The sequence below is a fragment of the Barbus barbus genome (genome assembly GCF_936440315.1).
Source record: "Barbus barbus genome assembly, chromosome: 34".
Taxonomy (NCBI): Eukaryota; Metazoa; Chordata; class Actinopteri; order Cypriniformes; family Cyprinidae; genus Barbus; species Barbus barbus.
In genome coordinates, this window is record NC_136762.1 from 16,194,819 (window position 1) to 16,209,839 (window position 15,021).

The 15,021-nt window shown below is 36.7% G+C and overlaps 1 protein-coding gene across 1 annotated transcript in view; it reads left to right on the plus strand.

Moving 5' to 3' along the window:
• Window positions 1–2,760: 2,760 nt before the first annotated feature.
• Window positions 2,761–15,021, plus strand: part of LOC306854610 (protein turtle homolog B-like) — a gene marked incomplete at its 3' end in the record, with an annotated part of 68,284 nt that continues 56,023 nt past the window's right edge. Inside the window, exon 1 of the mRNA XM_079392773.1 lies at window positions 2,761–3,049. Coding sequence (XP_079248899.1) covers window positions 2,986–3,049 — 64 coding nt within the window. The 5' untranslated portion in view covers window positions 2,761–2,985. The remainder of the gene's footprint in view (window positions 3,050–15,021) is intronic.

Sequence of the window (15,021 nt, forward strand, 5' to 3'; positions counted from 1 at the left end):
AGACCCAAATATTTAATAATGATTGGCAAAACATTAATGCATTTAAGGGTTAAAGGTTCTTTATTGGCTTCTATGGTTCTAAAGAACCTTTAACATTATGGAATCTTTCCATTGCACAAAATATTTTTTAAATGATTTTAGATCCATAAAACGTTCTTCACTGTTCACTGAAATGTTCTTTGGAAGATTATTCTTCTATGGAATCACTGTTTAAACTCCATTTTGGAACCTTTATTAAGTGTGGAGTAAAATCAATCCCTCAGGACGTGTGATGATGCAACTATAAACAGATTTGCATAGTCCTAATTCAAATTATTCAGTCTTACCCATCTTCTGATTGAACACCAATGTTTTCAGATACTCTGTGTTTGGAATATAAACTTACAGCAGTCTACAGCTCTACAGTCTAAATACCTGACTTTATAAACAAAGAAATCTGCTATTTTAGGACTAAGAATAATTATTTTTAGATTATGAGAATTGGAGATTGTTGATTTAGATGAGATGATTTGTTTAACAAATAACACAAGCAATTACAGTTGAATCGATAGATTTTTGCTTGTTTTTGGCATCTATAATCTTCATATTGTGGAATAAACTTTAGCAATTAGAAGCGATTAATCTGATGTGTAGTTAAGGCTCACATGCAGATACGTGTGGTGCCTCCAAGCAGAATGATTGTCAAACACAAGAACAGAGTGCAGTTTATAGTCTGTATTTTCTGGTTCAATGCATTCATTATCCTAGATAATTGCTTTCTCATGGGACAATTTTTTTTCCTTGTGGACTGAACAGCCCACAAAGGACAACTGTCTCACAAAATAAAGGTTTACAGTCTGTCTGTACGTAAAGTTTATTTCAGCTTAAAAATGAAAGTGGGTTATTAACTCTCTGCCTGCAGTCAGTGTCCCCTGACAATAGAAAACTTGACATTGGCAAGGACAAGACAGATCAAAACTAAAATCTGGGTCCTGATGATTAATGATGTCATGACTTAATGACTGGCATGATTTAGAATTATAGCTGTTTGATAATGTGTAGACCATGAATTGTAAAATTATGCGTATTTTCTCATCTTGACATTTTAAGAACACCACTTTAGAGACTCTTTCTTGTTGGCTCTTTCCAGGTGTCTTATGTCATTCTTTAAATCAACGCACAAATCCCATTTACTTATTATTATTATTATTTTATTTGTGAAACTATTAGATATGTTTGATCTAACATAAAATTAACCTATCAGAAAAATAAAGTAAATAAAACCATACAATGTAATAACATTGACATTTCTGTAGTTGAAAATTATTTTTAATAATGAACAATTGTTGATTTGTTTAAAATTGTATGTTAACAGAAAAAAAATTACCACAACAAATGCATTCAACATAAAACATAATAGATAGATAGATAGATAGATAGAGAGAGAGAGAGAGAGATTAATAAATGTCTGAAAAAGCTTTAAATTTTATTATGTTTGTTAAATTTATCATTTAAATGACCAAAATTCCGGCATGCAACCGTTTATTTTTTTCTCGACAAGTAATAATATTATTTAGACTTTTTTTCTAGGAACATGGTGGAAGAGAAATTAATAATATCACATTTTGTTTATTTAATTTAAATTTTCATTACTAAATAATTGAATAATCAATCAATAATAATGTTTTCACAAACATTATATCAAATTAATAGTAAATAAAAAGGTCAAATTAAATTAATAAAAAGGTCAAAAACAAACAAACAAATAAATACTTATTCAATATTTAATACTTATGTATGCCCTATATATCAAGAGTTTATTTGCAAAAACAGAAAACATGTTTTTTTATCATGTTATAATGTTTTTATTGTGTTAGTTATCTGTTTTTTTAGTTATTTTTTAATCTAGTCAAAATAACCCAACTGTAGTTTGATTGAGATTAATTGGAATGCACAAATGAAAAAACATGATTTCTGAGAATTGTTGAAAACGGTGTTATCTGTTTGTGCCAATGAACTCTTCATATATATATATATATATATATATATATATATATATATATATATATATATATATATATATATATATATATATTAGAGAGTTTCAGACTCTTTTTGTTTCCTATTCATGAAAGTAGTGAGAGAATCTGATGACTGGTGAAACAACAACAACGCAAAAAAATAAATAATAATAAAATAAAATAAAAAAACAGACGAGTTAAATAATGCGGATTGCAACATCTTAAACTCTGATGATACTGGTTGCCACACCCATTGCTTTAGTGCGCGTATGTGTGTGTGTGTGTGTGTGTGTGTCAGTGTGTGTGTGTGTGTGTGTGTGTGATGTTGATGCACTCTTTCCATCAGAATCAAAATGTCATGCCTGAGAGGAAATGCGCACAAGTGAAGTTTGCAGCCGCATTACAAACTGAATTTAAAACCGCACGGGTCAAAGCTCATTATAACCCACGCGCACTATAGTCTCGTCCATATCTGCCTAAATCCAGAACAACATATGTGCCATTCAAAAAGAGACACAATAGAGAAGATCCAAAGAGGTGCGGACTTTGGTTTCTGTTAATGCGCATGATACTGCAGCAGTTGTACTACACCAGCACACTCCAACTCACCTTGAATAAGAGCATCTGCCATGCCATTTTACTACCAGGGGGCGGATGATTAACCAATACACGCCCCAAAGAGCCTGGCGCTGGCCAATCAGAGCGCGGCGGGGGCGGACCCAATGGCTACATTCCCACACTTGGTTTCACTTTGCACTTCGGAACATCTCCGTCTTCCATAAAGGCGCTGGTGCAGGTGCTCTGTCTCTTCGGGGGAGGATGCCATAGGAAGGACGGGCAGGGGAAAAAAATGAAGGAAAACGCTGATAGAGGAGAGCACAGGATATGATAAGCAGGGTATCAGACTGGAAACGGAGGAAATTGAATATGAAAGATTTATTGAAAGGGGCACTTTGAGCTATTATTCCTGGTTGGCAATAGTACTATGATTTGGTATGTGGCCACTTTGATAGCAAGTGTTTTCAGCACCCGAGGAACGGCAGCTCAAGGTGAGTTGAAGTGCAGTAATTTTATTCTGCATCATTTTGGGAAAGACACTCAGGCGTTACATTTGTGTGTTTTAATAGATGCGTTACATGCCACTTTTATTTATTCATTCGACGTGCGTTATATCTCAATATCTTATTAGAATACGAGCGTTTCCCGGGATCGAACCCGCGACTTTAGCGTTTCTAGCACCATGCTCTACCAGTTAAGCTACATGTATATGACAATCAGCAGATTTCTTTAATATATTTTATCAAATGCATATATTCAATTGGGACAGAATCTGCTATTCAACCTCTCTGATAGCATTTGGATCATCTCATATTAGGGCATGAACGAGAAAATTGAAGGCGTGTATTGGTCGCTATTACAATCGGTTGATGCTCTTTTGATGACAAACGCTTTTTGTGTGCCGTAAAGAGCGTTTATGCATGCATACATTGATCATCCATGATGTATGCTGTGATTCGAGACGTTAATGCAGAATATCACTGATGAAAGACTGTCCAGAATTGCAGTTAGTGTTGAAAAGGGGCGTGCGGCACAGAATGGAGACATGCTGCGATTGTCTGGGCTACTATAGCTAGTCTGTCGTGCCTGTTTACACAGGTGTATATATATATATATATGCTTAATTTTGTTTAGGCTATTATGATGATAAAAGCTCAAATGCATAGTCTCAAAACACATAGGCCTATGCGTGTATATTTTGGAAGAAACGATGTGCATGGTCTTTTCGTTAGGTTGTTTCGTCCTTTTCACTGATATCAAATCCTTTCTCGTATATATTTCTTATATTTGGAGCCCTTATTTATTGACGAATGGACTGACTTAACCTTGCTTTTTCACCTATGGCCGATAGGAGGAGCTATTACCTCCTTTATAGTGATTGTCTAATTAAACAAACAGTAATTTAAATTGTGAAGTTAAACTTTGCAAAAGCAAAATGACAAAATATAGGCATGTAATTATTTCGTCTATCACACGACAGCATTTATTCTATTTATTATTTAACTTTGTCTTACAGTCAAATTTATGAAGTATAGTCATACTGTAAAGCATTAAAATAAAGTTATAAAAGCCCTTTGGGTAAATATTTATACAGTCCAGTGTCACCACTTTAAAGGTGCAGTGAATAAAATCAGTTATCTGTTGTTGTGCGTTGCAAAACAAAAATAACAGGGGACCCCAGGCCTAGATGCTTGTTTGAGAGCTTTCTGCCTGTAATTGTATGTACTCTATGAAATAATAGCCACAGTTTGTTTCCTGTCTCCCAAATCCACCATCAGCCATTTTGAAGCTGTCGTTTAGGGAGCGTCAAGCGCACTGTAATGAGACAATGTTAGTGCACGAGTGGCATAAATTAGGCCTTGATAAGAGCACCACTCATCACTTTGAGTTTCTCTGATTGACAAAATTATATAACGGCGCTACCCAACATATGCCCAAGCCACAGAGTTTCTTGTGTCTGCTGAACGGCTTTGTTAGCTTCAAGACAAAAAGTCAGTTTCATATTTGACAGTCAATGGTTTATTTGAGAGAACGAAATGCACGTTTGAGACTCATGAGATGTTGGAAGAGATTATGTGCTGCAACACAAGCTGAGGCAGTCAAGGAAAAAATGATCTAATCAGAGGTTCCTGTGAGGAAATATAATGGAAAGAGTTATTTAAATGCCATCAATTTTGGTTATCTGAACAATAAAATAATGTAAAAGGGTAAAAAAAGCCAGCTCATATACTGTTCAGCTGGATTGTCATCTCATAAAAGCGAAGTAATGGTGGTGACCAAAGTTTCCCACAGCCTGATACCAAGCATCATCCTCTGCATTGAAGCCACACACGGAGTGTTACAATAAGCAGGGCCAGCAATAGTCTCAGTCTTAATAAAGCTGTGAAGAGCAGCTCTTGGCACAGTTTGCAGATTGTCGGTAATGGACACCTCTGGCAAAGCTCCCTTACCCCTTACCTTGCCAAACAGTATTTGTCTGACCTGCAGCCTTCTGACCGTTGGGTGCAACCACTGGTCCCGGTTCAGGGAGAGTGAAAACTGACAACTTTCTGAGATCTTGGGTTGTGGCTTCACACATCTACTACTGTGTATCCCAGGGAGGATAACATGGTCAGGCTTTAAAAAGAGTTTCAACATTTTTCAATCATTTCTTCTCTTCTGTGTCAGCCTTCAACGTGCATTCATGGGAGTCACAACTGCACTGCACATTGTTACAAGCAGAAGAATGCACACACATGCACCCTGGTACTCTCGTGAACATGCATGTCTTACGGGTTTGGAACGCTAGTAATGACAGAATTTTCATTTTTGGGTGAACTACTGTATGTTTGTAAAAGTGCATATTTTCCTTCCACTAGTCTGAAAAAATACTTTATGAAAAACCAAAAAACTCGAAATCACAGATTGACAGATGCTATCTAACTTTGTCTAATCATAATTAGGTAAAATTATCTGTTCATAGAGACCTATTGACCTTGACACAGTCATGAAGGTCTGCAGGTGTCCTCTGTGACATAATTTCCTCTTTTAAGGCCGTTCACATCAAAGACCAAAACTATCGCTTTGTCTGAACAGCATGCCAAAAGAGTAGTATGTCCGAACTGATACCTGGAAGACCTACTACTTCCATTGAGATTTTCGGGATCATAAAAGCCCCCCAACCACCATGAGCTTGAACCCAACCAATGTTCCTGTTAAGTTATGGAAACGTTATGGTTTTGCAAACATTATGGGAATGTTACTTTTGAATGTTCTCTAAACATTCTGAAACAATTTGCCACATTTTAAAAATGTCAGATGAATGTCCAAGGTCCAACTAAAATTTTTCCACCCAAAACATTTCCATGAATGATTTATTAAGTTTTTTGTGCGAACATTGTTTTAAAGACATTATTAAAGACCATATGAATTTAAACAAATGTTCTATTAACATTACTGGAAGAACGTTTGTTCATAACTTTGAGAGAACCTTTCAAGAAAGGTAGCCAAAGTTCTGAGAGCATTCCATGTTAGCTCTGAATAATAATTGCTATTAATATAAAAAAATACTATTTCTCTTAAACAATAAAAGCTTATGTCAAACAACTTAATGTCATTCTTTTAATATATATTTTTTCTTCATTATGATAATATATTCCAAGCTAATTTAATTCAGAAATTAAAAACATGCTTGATAGGTGTATGCAAGTCATGCATTTTTAAAGATTTGATACAAGATTGCATTAAAATATATCTTTAAACAAATGTAATAAATTCATAAATATGACAAGATGAGATGTCCTTTTACAAATTCTTAAATGTACACAACTAGTAAGGATGTAATGATATCAAAATCTCACGATAATGTCGTGATTTTAAGTGCACGATACGATATTTATTGCGATACATTTTGTAAATTTTTAAGTTAAATTATTCTATCTAATGCACTTTGAGAGTTCAAAATTAAGAGCTCCTCCAACCCATGTTCTTAAAACCTAAGTCAGAAAAAGTCAGTGAATTGACTTGTACCTGAACTTTAAAGGGGACTCAACAAAACAAATTAGAATGATAATAAATATAACAAGAATAATGAATAATAACAATAATAATAATAACAGTAATAGCCATATATTGTAAAACAGTTACGTTGTAAAATAAATGAAAATTAATATTTCATAGGTATATTATTTTTGCATATTTGCTACAGTAGGGAAATTGCAATATTTCTTTCCTAATTTCTACACTTGAAAGAGATATTTAGAATTTGGACTGCATTTAAACCACTACCTGTCAGCAATTCATACTGCACTTTTAAGCTTTTATTTTGATTGAAACGGCAGTAGAGCTTTTATTTTAAAGGAATACTCCAGCTACCGTGAAAACATGCTAACAAAAACGCGTCTCACTACAAATCTAGTGAAATTCTGTAATAATCTGCCTCGAAAATAAAACTGGTGGCTGTTGCGTTCCCAAATGCGTGCTAAACTCACAGCATGTGCAATAAATGCAACGAAAACAGAGTTGATGAAAGGATTAAGCCATATTGTGCTTTAGGTTTTAGTTAGTTTGGCAGATACTGTGCCAAAGCATAATGGCCCAAAACACAACTTTAAAGACCTTTTATGTTATAATAAGAAGTTTAGATATATTTTAAAAACTACTCTTTTTGCCCGTAAGACCTATCGTTTCATATTGTCATGTGACCACGGTAATATCGATATAGTTTTGCTATCGTGATATCACGATACTGATAAAATAGTTACATCCCTACCAACTAGCCATTCCAAACACAAGACTTTTTTAGTTGCCGATACCTCCGTTTTTTATAATGTTGAAAACTGTCCACTGTCAGCCTGTGTGGGTCAATCAGTAAAAGCACAGTGCTGCTGTCAGCCCTTGTGAGGCTGGGGTGAGATGTATTGGTGTTTTAGGCTGAGCTGAGACAGTAGCTCCTGCTAGAGTTGGGCATGCTGCCACGGCACTGCCTACATCCTCTCCCAGTCTCACCTTACAGTCTGTCTCCTTCCAGTCCTCCATCAGCTGGGGCTCCGTCGGTGTGGCTCGTGCTGTTTCCCTCACCGCCATGAAATATTCAACAGTCCACTCAGACATACCGGACTTCACAATACAATACATTAAAAGAGCCCTTTGCACTCGACTGCGCACTTGCTATGGAGACTCTCTTCATTAAAATGAGCTCTTTTATACTGATGCATTAGCTAGCTATTTGTTGTCGGAGGGCATACAATGTAGCGATATGCATTGGGCTAATTTTCCGCCACATATCTCTTTGCATTGTTCCTGTGAAATATTACACTGATGGCTTTGTGTTTAGGAGATAGCAAGCACAAGAATCTCCGATCCTCCCTGAGGGACGCTTTACTATCTTCAACTCTCCCGTTCCCTCAGGCGTAGCTATAGCGGAGAACTCCGCAGTGGAGGCGCTGTATTGGCCAGCTTCATTATTCATCATATTTTAGATGACGTCTTATTAAGAAGATACCTTGCATTGTTCTGCGTGGTGGGTGTGTCGTTATGCTTTCTGATCTTATCGTACCTCAGTGTAATGTGGAAAAAGCTGATGCTTTTGCTTTTGTTTTCCTCAAGATGGGATTTCCTGCTGAGAATGTGCATTTCTTCCTCTGCTGTCATCAGTTTTAAGCGTAACTGTAATCAAATACCATTTCAACATTCCAGGCATCTTCACGTCTGGTGCGGTAAACTTTACGATCTGACACTCTGTGTACCTGCTTCTGTTTGCGTTCCTCCTGTATTTGAGCTCATTATTAGCTGTCATTTACTGTGCTGTATGGCCTGGTGTTCTGGGGAATTTAGGGCCAGTTAATGGAACTGTTACTTGGACCATTGGGCCATTATTGAGTTACATTGGCTTGCATGCTTTTTCATCCATTACAAACAAACACTTCATTTTATGTGATGTACTAAACTTTGATATTGAAAATATTCAGACTAATTAAATATGTCACCAGCTGGCTTACATAGTTGGCTGCACCAGAAATAAATAAATAATTTAAAAACTATAAATAGTATACTAAATTTGCTAAATATATGATAATTATTTTAATACTTATAAATAATATATTAATAAATAATATATTATAATAACAATTATAACTTTTAAAATTAAATAGCTGGGCAACTTTAAATTCATAAACACTTTTGCTGGCATACAAATATGATGTAGAACATAACTGATAATGCTTGAAATTTGCAACCCATTTTAAGTAATGCTTCCATTTCAAGACGATCACAACTTCTTGCAGTTGAAACTTCATCTATGTTTGCCAGATAAGTTAAATTACAAGCATTATTATTTAATTTTTGCATCATATTTGTTTGCCGGCAAAAGTGTTTTTATGAATTTTTAAATATCATGGAATTGTAATATAAGCTGTTTCTTGCAGCTTTTTGATTTCAATAAATAAAAATAATATTAATTAATAATTATATTTAAAAGATAAGTTATAATTGTTAAATATTATATCATGTATTATTATATTATACATAACGATTCCTTGATTCAATTCAAGTATTTGATAAAAAAAAAAAAAAAACATCGATTGCGTCGAGTAAGCAGCAAAATAATGGAAGTGGCACATTCCACGGACGAGAATCCATGAAACCCATTATTAGATCGTTTTCCAATAACGTTCATCTGGGAACACAACATACGCCATTTTGTAAGGTAAATCATTCATAAACCTACACAAATACAGGAGAATACATTAATATATTTCTCAATGTGCTAACTGTTCATTGCAATTTCAAATTAAAAGTTTAAACCCTCGCTCTGAGTTTACACTTTTTGATGTCCACATATTCAAGAAATTACAGTGGCTGTAGCATTTCTGTCATAATGAAATAGCCAAATATTAAAGATTAAGTGGACATTTGAATTAAATGATGTTTAGTAAATAGTAAACAAGGAATAGGTCATGCAGTAAAGTGCAAAAACAATCGTCAGGCCATTAATTGTTGTCCTCTGCAGTCATTTGTTATAATACGTAATGTACATTAGCTCTATTGTTTATATTATATTATGCATTTTTGTTCAATACAACCATGATTACTTGCTTTTTATACTTTATTGGAACTAATTTCTATTACCTCATTGCTACTATATATGTATTTTATGTAATATGAAAGGCTATTGTTCACAAATTCTTTCAACATGAACAATTATCCAATCACTCGATTAATCATCAGAGTAATCAACCGATTACTTGATTACCAAAATAATCGTTAGTGACAGTCCTAAATAATATTATTAAATTATATACAGTATGAAAATTGCTAAAAATAAAATCCTATTCTTATCTCTCTCTCTCTCTCTCTCTCTCTCTGTGTTGTCAATGAAAATTATGTCAGGGCAAATGAATGGGTCAGCGGCTATATCAGATATCACACTGAAGAGCCTAAAAGCATTGTTAACAATCTTCAAAGTATTTCTAAACCAGTGGCTAGTTGGAAAACTGTAGCATACGGTGTCATCAAATCCATGTTGAGTTTAGGAACAGATCGGTAAGTTCAGAGACACCAGCCTCCAGATGGACCACAGTGATGAGTTTGCGATGCGTTCCGTCAGATAGACACCTACGACCCTGTTACAGTGATGGCGGCTTGTGTTTCCATTGAGCAAAGAGGCCATCTGGTGTCCCAGAGGTCTTTTATTTCATCTGCTAACTTTTTCTTTTGTGCTAGAGTCATGGAGAGGGCACTATTACTTTTATCATGCAATACAGAGGATATTTGCTTCAATTCAACCATACATTACCTCAAAATACTCTTGATTATTAAACATTCTCTTAATGTTCACCTAATTCACATATGAGCCAAATTGTTTGGGGAGTTAGACCTGTTCTTCTAAGAAGGCTTTCCAGTAGATGCTGTAAGAACATGGATTGAGAAATTTGCTCCCATTCAGACACAAGAGCATCAATGAAGTCTATATCTTAGTCTATATCTTCACTTACACTGACGTTTTTACCCTGGTCACTCATCCTCACGGCATGTGTTGCTTTCTTTGGGCAGCCCTGACACATTGCTCTCTGAGAAGTGACCTTCATCATGTACAGGCTAGCATTCAATTACAGATTTGTCAGTGACCTGCACAGCCGAGTGGGTTAGTGTCCTTGAGAACCCACCTCTGCTCTGTTCTCCATTTGATTGCCTATTCATGATGTGTCCCAATGGCCCTGTTGGCAGGGAGACTAACGCTGCCTCTCGGCACACAGATTACACTTGATCCCAGGAACGTGTGGTTTTGCTGCTGATGTGCTGAGTAATTGCCATCATATAGTATTAGTTTATACCATTAGTGAGCGTGAAAAGACTGTTCTGTATAGTGAATGGTATAATCTGTATAACTGCATCTAATTATGATGAATATAAACTAATTTACTCATCGGCTTCCAGCATTTTGGCATTAGTTTATTCATCCTGATATATATAATTCCATCTGCTAGTGGAAAGGGTTTTTACGTTCGGGATTGTCTGAGCTTTAGTAACCATTCAGCTTGGTTGTTTGTGTCTCAGCATAGGAGGGAGCCACACCACTGAGAGCTCCTCTTTGAGTCGACTCATTCATGGTTTGTAGTGGTTTAGTCGGTTCTTTAATGTTTGATATCAGTGTTTTATGTGGAACCAGCATTGAGTGAATATGATCAGATGATTTAATTAGATGTGACAGAAGATGTTGAACAGTGTTACTTAAAGGGCTAGTTCACACAAAAATGCTTAATTCTGCCATCATTTACTTACCCTCATGTCGTTCCAAACCTGTATAATTTTCTTTAATTTGTGAAACACAAAAAGAGATACTTTGTAGAATGTTTTTTTTTTTTTTTTTTGACCAAGCAGTTTTGGTTACCACTGATTTCCATTGTATGAAGAAAAGAGAGAACTCTATCAGTATTTTCTTTTTAAAAACTTCAATAAATCATTTTTTTTTATTATTGTTGTATCTTATATGACCCCCATATTTGTATTTATAGGCCTACGTATGTATAGGCTATTGATTATGCCTGAATGGACAGTTTTGCTGCTAATGTGCTGAGTAATTATGTATCTATAACAAGTATACACCACATATATGCATGTATATTTATGGATTAAATGCCACAAAACTATAATTTTGAGATGTACTACTTCAGCAATCATTCTATCAAGATTATTGGTATCAAGATCATTTTTAACCTGTAAATATTTGATGTAATTAGATTGTCTTCTGTATAAATGTTGCATTTTCCTACAATTAATAATTTATTGATTCCCTCGTTTGAAAAGGGTTGCTGCTTTAGTCCTCGATTTCCTGGTAAGACTATTATAAGTAAAACAGACTGGGAAAGCATTTTATTTAGTTCCATGCTTTTCCCTTATATTTCAAAATAAAAGGGCTGCATAAATAATGATTTGGATGATATCTCAACACAATCTCCTCAGTGCTCAGCAAAAAATAGGGAATGTGTATGGAAGCGTATTGCATTCACTTGAGGAAAAAAAATCTATTTCTATAAAATCTATAAATTATCTCGTAATTCTGAGATAATTAACTCGTTAATTCAGAAAAACAGAGCAAAAACTTTTTTCATGAAAAATTATCTCGTAATTCTGAGATAATTAAGTCATTAATTCAGAAAAACAGAGCAAAAACTTTTTTAAATGAAAAATTATCTCGTAATTCTGAGATAATTAACTCGTTAATTCAGAAAAACAGAGTAGATTTTTTTTCCTTAAGTGAATGCAATACGCTTCCGTAAATGTGATCTTGAAGTATATGAATGTTTGGTTTGAACACCTCAGCATATGAATATACACACACTGACAGTATTAATCTACAGAGAAAGCTTCCATCTTCCTTTGATAAACTGACCAGGCCATGTTTCTCTTCCCATAAATATGACCTCAAAAAGGGTTGGGTGGCATGTTGACCTTGAAAATTCTTCTCATCAGAGCTGTGCAGGTCATCATTTCTCTCGCTGACCAGGACCAGACAAACTGAAAAAAAAAATAATTACAGTTTAAACATGTTCTTGATGCAATGACTGTGTAGAATAAGGTCATTTCTAGTCGTGGTAGTAAAAAAATGTACAAAACATTGTTCTGTAGCAATTTATGTCAAACAAATCTTATTTTCTTCTTTGAAGGTTCTCTGAACCATAACAGCTAAGAGCTCAACCGCTGATATAAAACACAAATATCCTCCCCACTCGGATCACCAAGGGCCCATATAATGCAGTGTAAATGTGTGGTATGAGTGATGGGTGTGTTTATATGCGCTGAAAGGGTCATGTGTCTTTGTTGTGCCTTTGGGAGTGAAAGCAGACACAAGTGGATTAAGGGGTGAGCTGGTACTGGGGTCCAGCACCTTTAATCCTCATGTTCCCTGCCTGCCATACAGTCAACTGCAGTAGTCTGTTTTAGGCCCTTCTTTGAGTTGCATGACTTAAGTTTTTTCCAAAAGGTTCTTTATAGTGGAAAAAGATTAATTACGTCATTAAAATGTTCTGCACACTAAGAAAAAAATGTTCTTTTAATAACTGTTTACTGACATGTTCTTTGGGGAACCAAAATGGTTCTTCTATGACATAAAAGCGAAAACCACTTTTCGAACCTTTGGTGTTGCCATATAATGTGTAATTCGTACAATATATAGCTGTGCAAAACCTGACATTTGATTTGGTTGCAAGGCTACTATAACAAGAAATATCAAACAGGAACAAAACAGCGTCAACTGCGCAGTGTGGGCGAATTATCATATCGGACCAATGGACGAGGCGGACCATGGGGCGAGTTCAGACATGGTGCGTTTTATCGCGGAGCAGTCTTGACCATGCAATATTAAAATTATGCAACACTATGATATTCAGTGAAAAGCATTTGAATTTGGCACAGAATTCTGCTACAAACCCCAAATGTCTGTGCTTATACAAGTTTAAAACTATATGAAATAATTCTAACAATAATTCTAGAGTTATAAAAGCACTAATTGTATTAATCATGATATTTTGGGAAATTTGGTATTCATACAATAACATATTTATATAATTTTATTTTGTTAATATAGTCATATTTGTTTCATTGCATATGTTAGGGGAGTAAGTGAATATAATTTAATATTGATATGATACTACCCTTACGAAAATTAACCATGGTTTTACTACAAATGAAACCAAAAACGTCTTAGGTTATGCATGTAACCCCAGTTCCTCGAGGGAACGAGACGCTGCTCCTGGAGACACTTTGGGGACGCCTTCAGCGTAACCGGCTCTGAATTCAAGTGAAATCAAAGGATGGGCGAGACGTCATGGGCGAGGTGACGTAATGACCAGCTGGTATAAAAGCACGTGCGGTGAAACCGGCGTCAGCTTCTAGAATGATGCCGGAAGTGTGGCCTCGAGACACAGCGTTTCGTTCCCTCGAGGAACTGGGGTTACATACGTAACCTAAGACGTTCCTCTTCAGGAACTCGAGCTGCGTCTGGAGACGCTTTGGGGAACGAGATATCCACGCTGCCAGACTTACCAATCCCTGCCCAGTGTGTATCCAAGCGGAGCACATCTAGGGCAAAAGGACGGAAGAGGCTGGAGTGGCCCGTATGTCCAGGCCGTAGAACCTGACAAAGGTCAGGGGCGTAGACCATCCCGCAGCATTGCAGATGTCCTGTATTGGGACACCTACGAGGAAGGCCTTGGAGGCCACCACACTCCTAGTGGAATGAGCCTTGACTCCCATCGGCGAGGGGAGGTCAGAGGACTCGTAGGCAATGTGAATGGCATCGACAATCCACCGACTGAGGGTCTGCTTTGAAGCAGGAAGACCTCTCTTAGGGGGACCATAGCAAATCAGCAGTTGATCCGCCCTTCTCCACAGGGCAGCTCTGTGCACGTATTCGTCCAGTGCTCGCACTGGACACATACAGTTAAGCCTTTGCTGGTCAGGCTCCCGAAAGGGAGGAGGACTGAAGGCCTGCAGTACGACAGGCTGTGGCATGACGGAAGGAACTTTGGGGATGTACCCTGCACGAGGGTACAAAAAGGCTTTGGCCATGCCGGGCGCAAAGTCTAAGTGAGTAGGGGCCACTGACAGGGCCTGCAGATCCCCAACTCTCTTTAGAGAAGAAATCGCCAGAAGAAACACAGTCTTCAGGGTGAGATGGCGATCCAAGATCTCCTCAACAGGCTCGAAGGGAGGCCTACAGAGAGCATCCAACACCACAGCCAGGTCCCAAGGAAGAATCCGGGACCGTACTGGGGGCCTTAGCCTCAGTGCACCACGAAGGAAACGTGTAACTAGAGGGTGTCTACCCACTGACTGTCCACCAAGAGAGGCGTGGTAGGCCGAAATCGCTGCCACAAAGACCTTCAAGGTGGAGTGGGTTAACCCTACGGAGAGTCGAGCCTGCAGGAACTCCAGCACTGTACCAACCGGGCAGTTAACTGGGTCGAGCTGGCGATATCTGCAC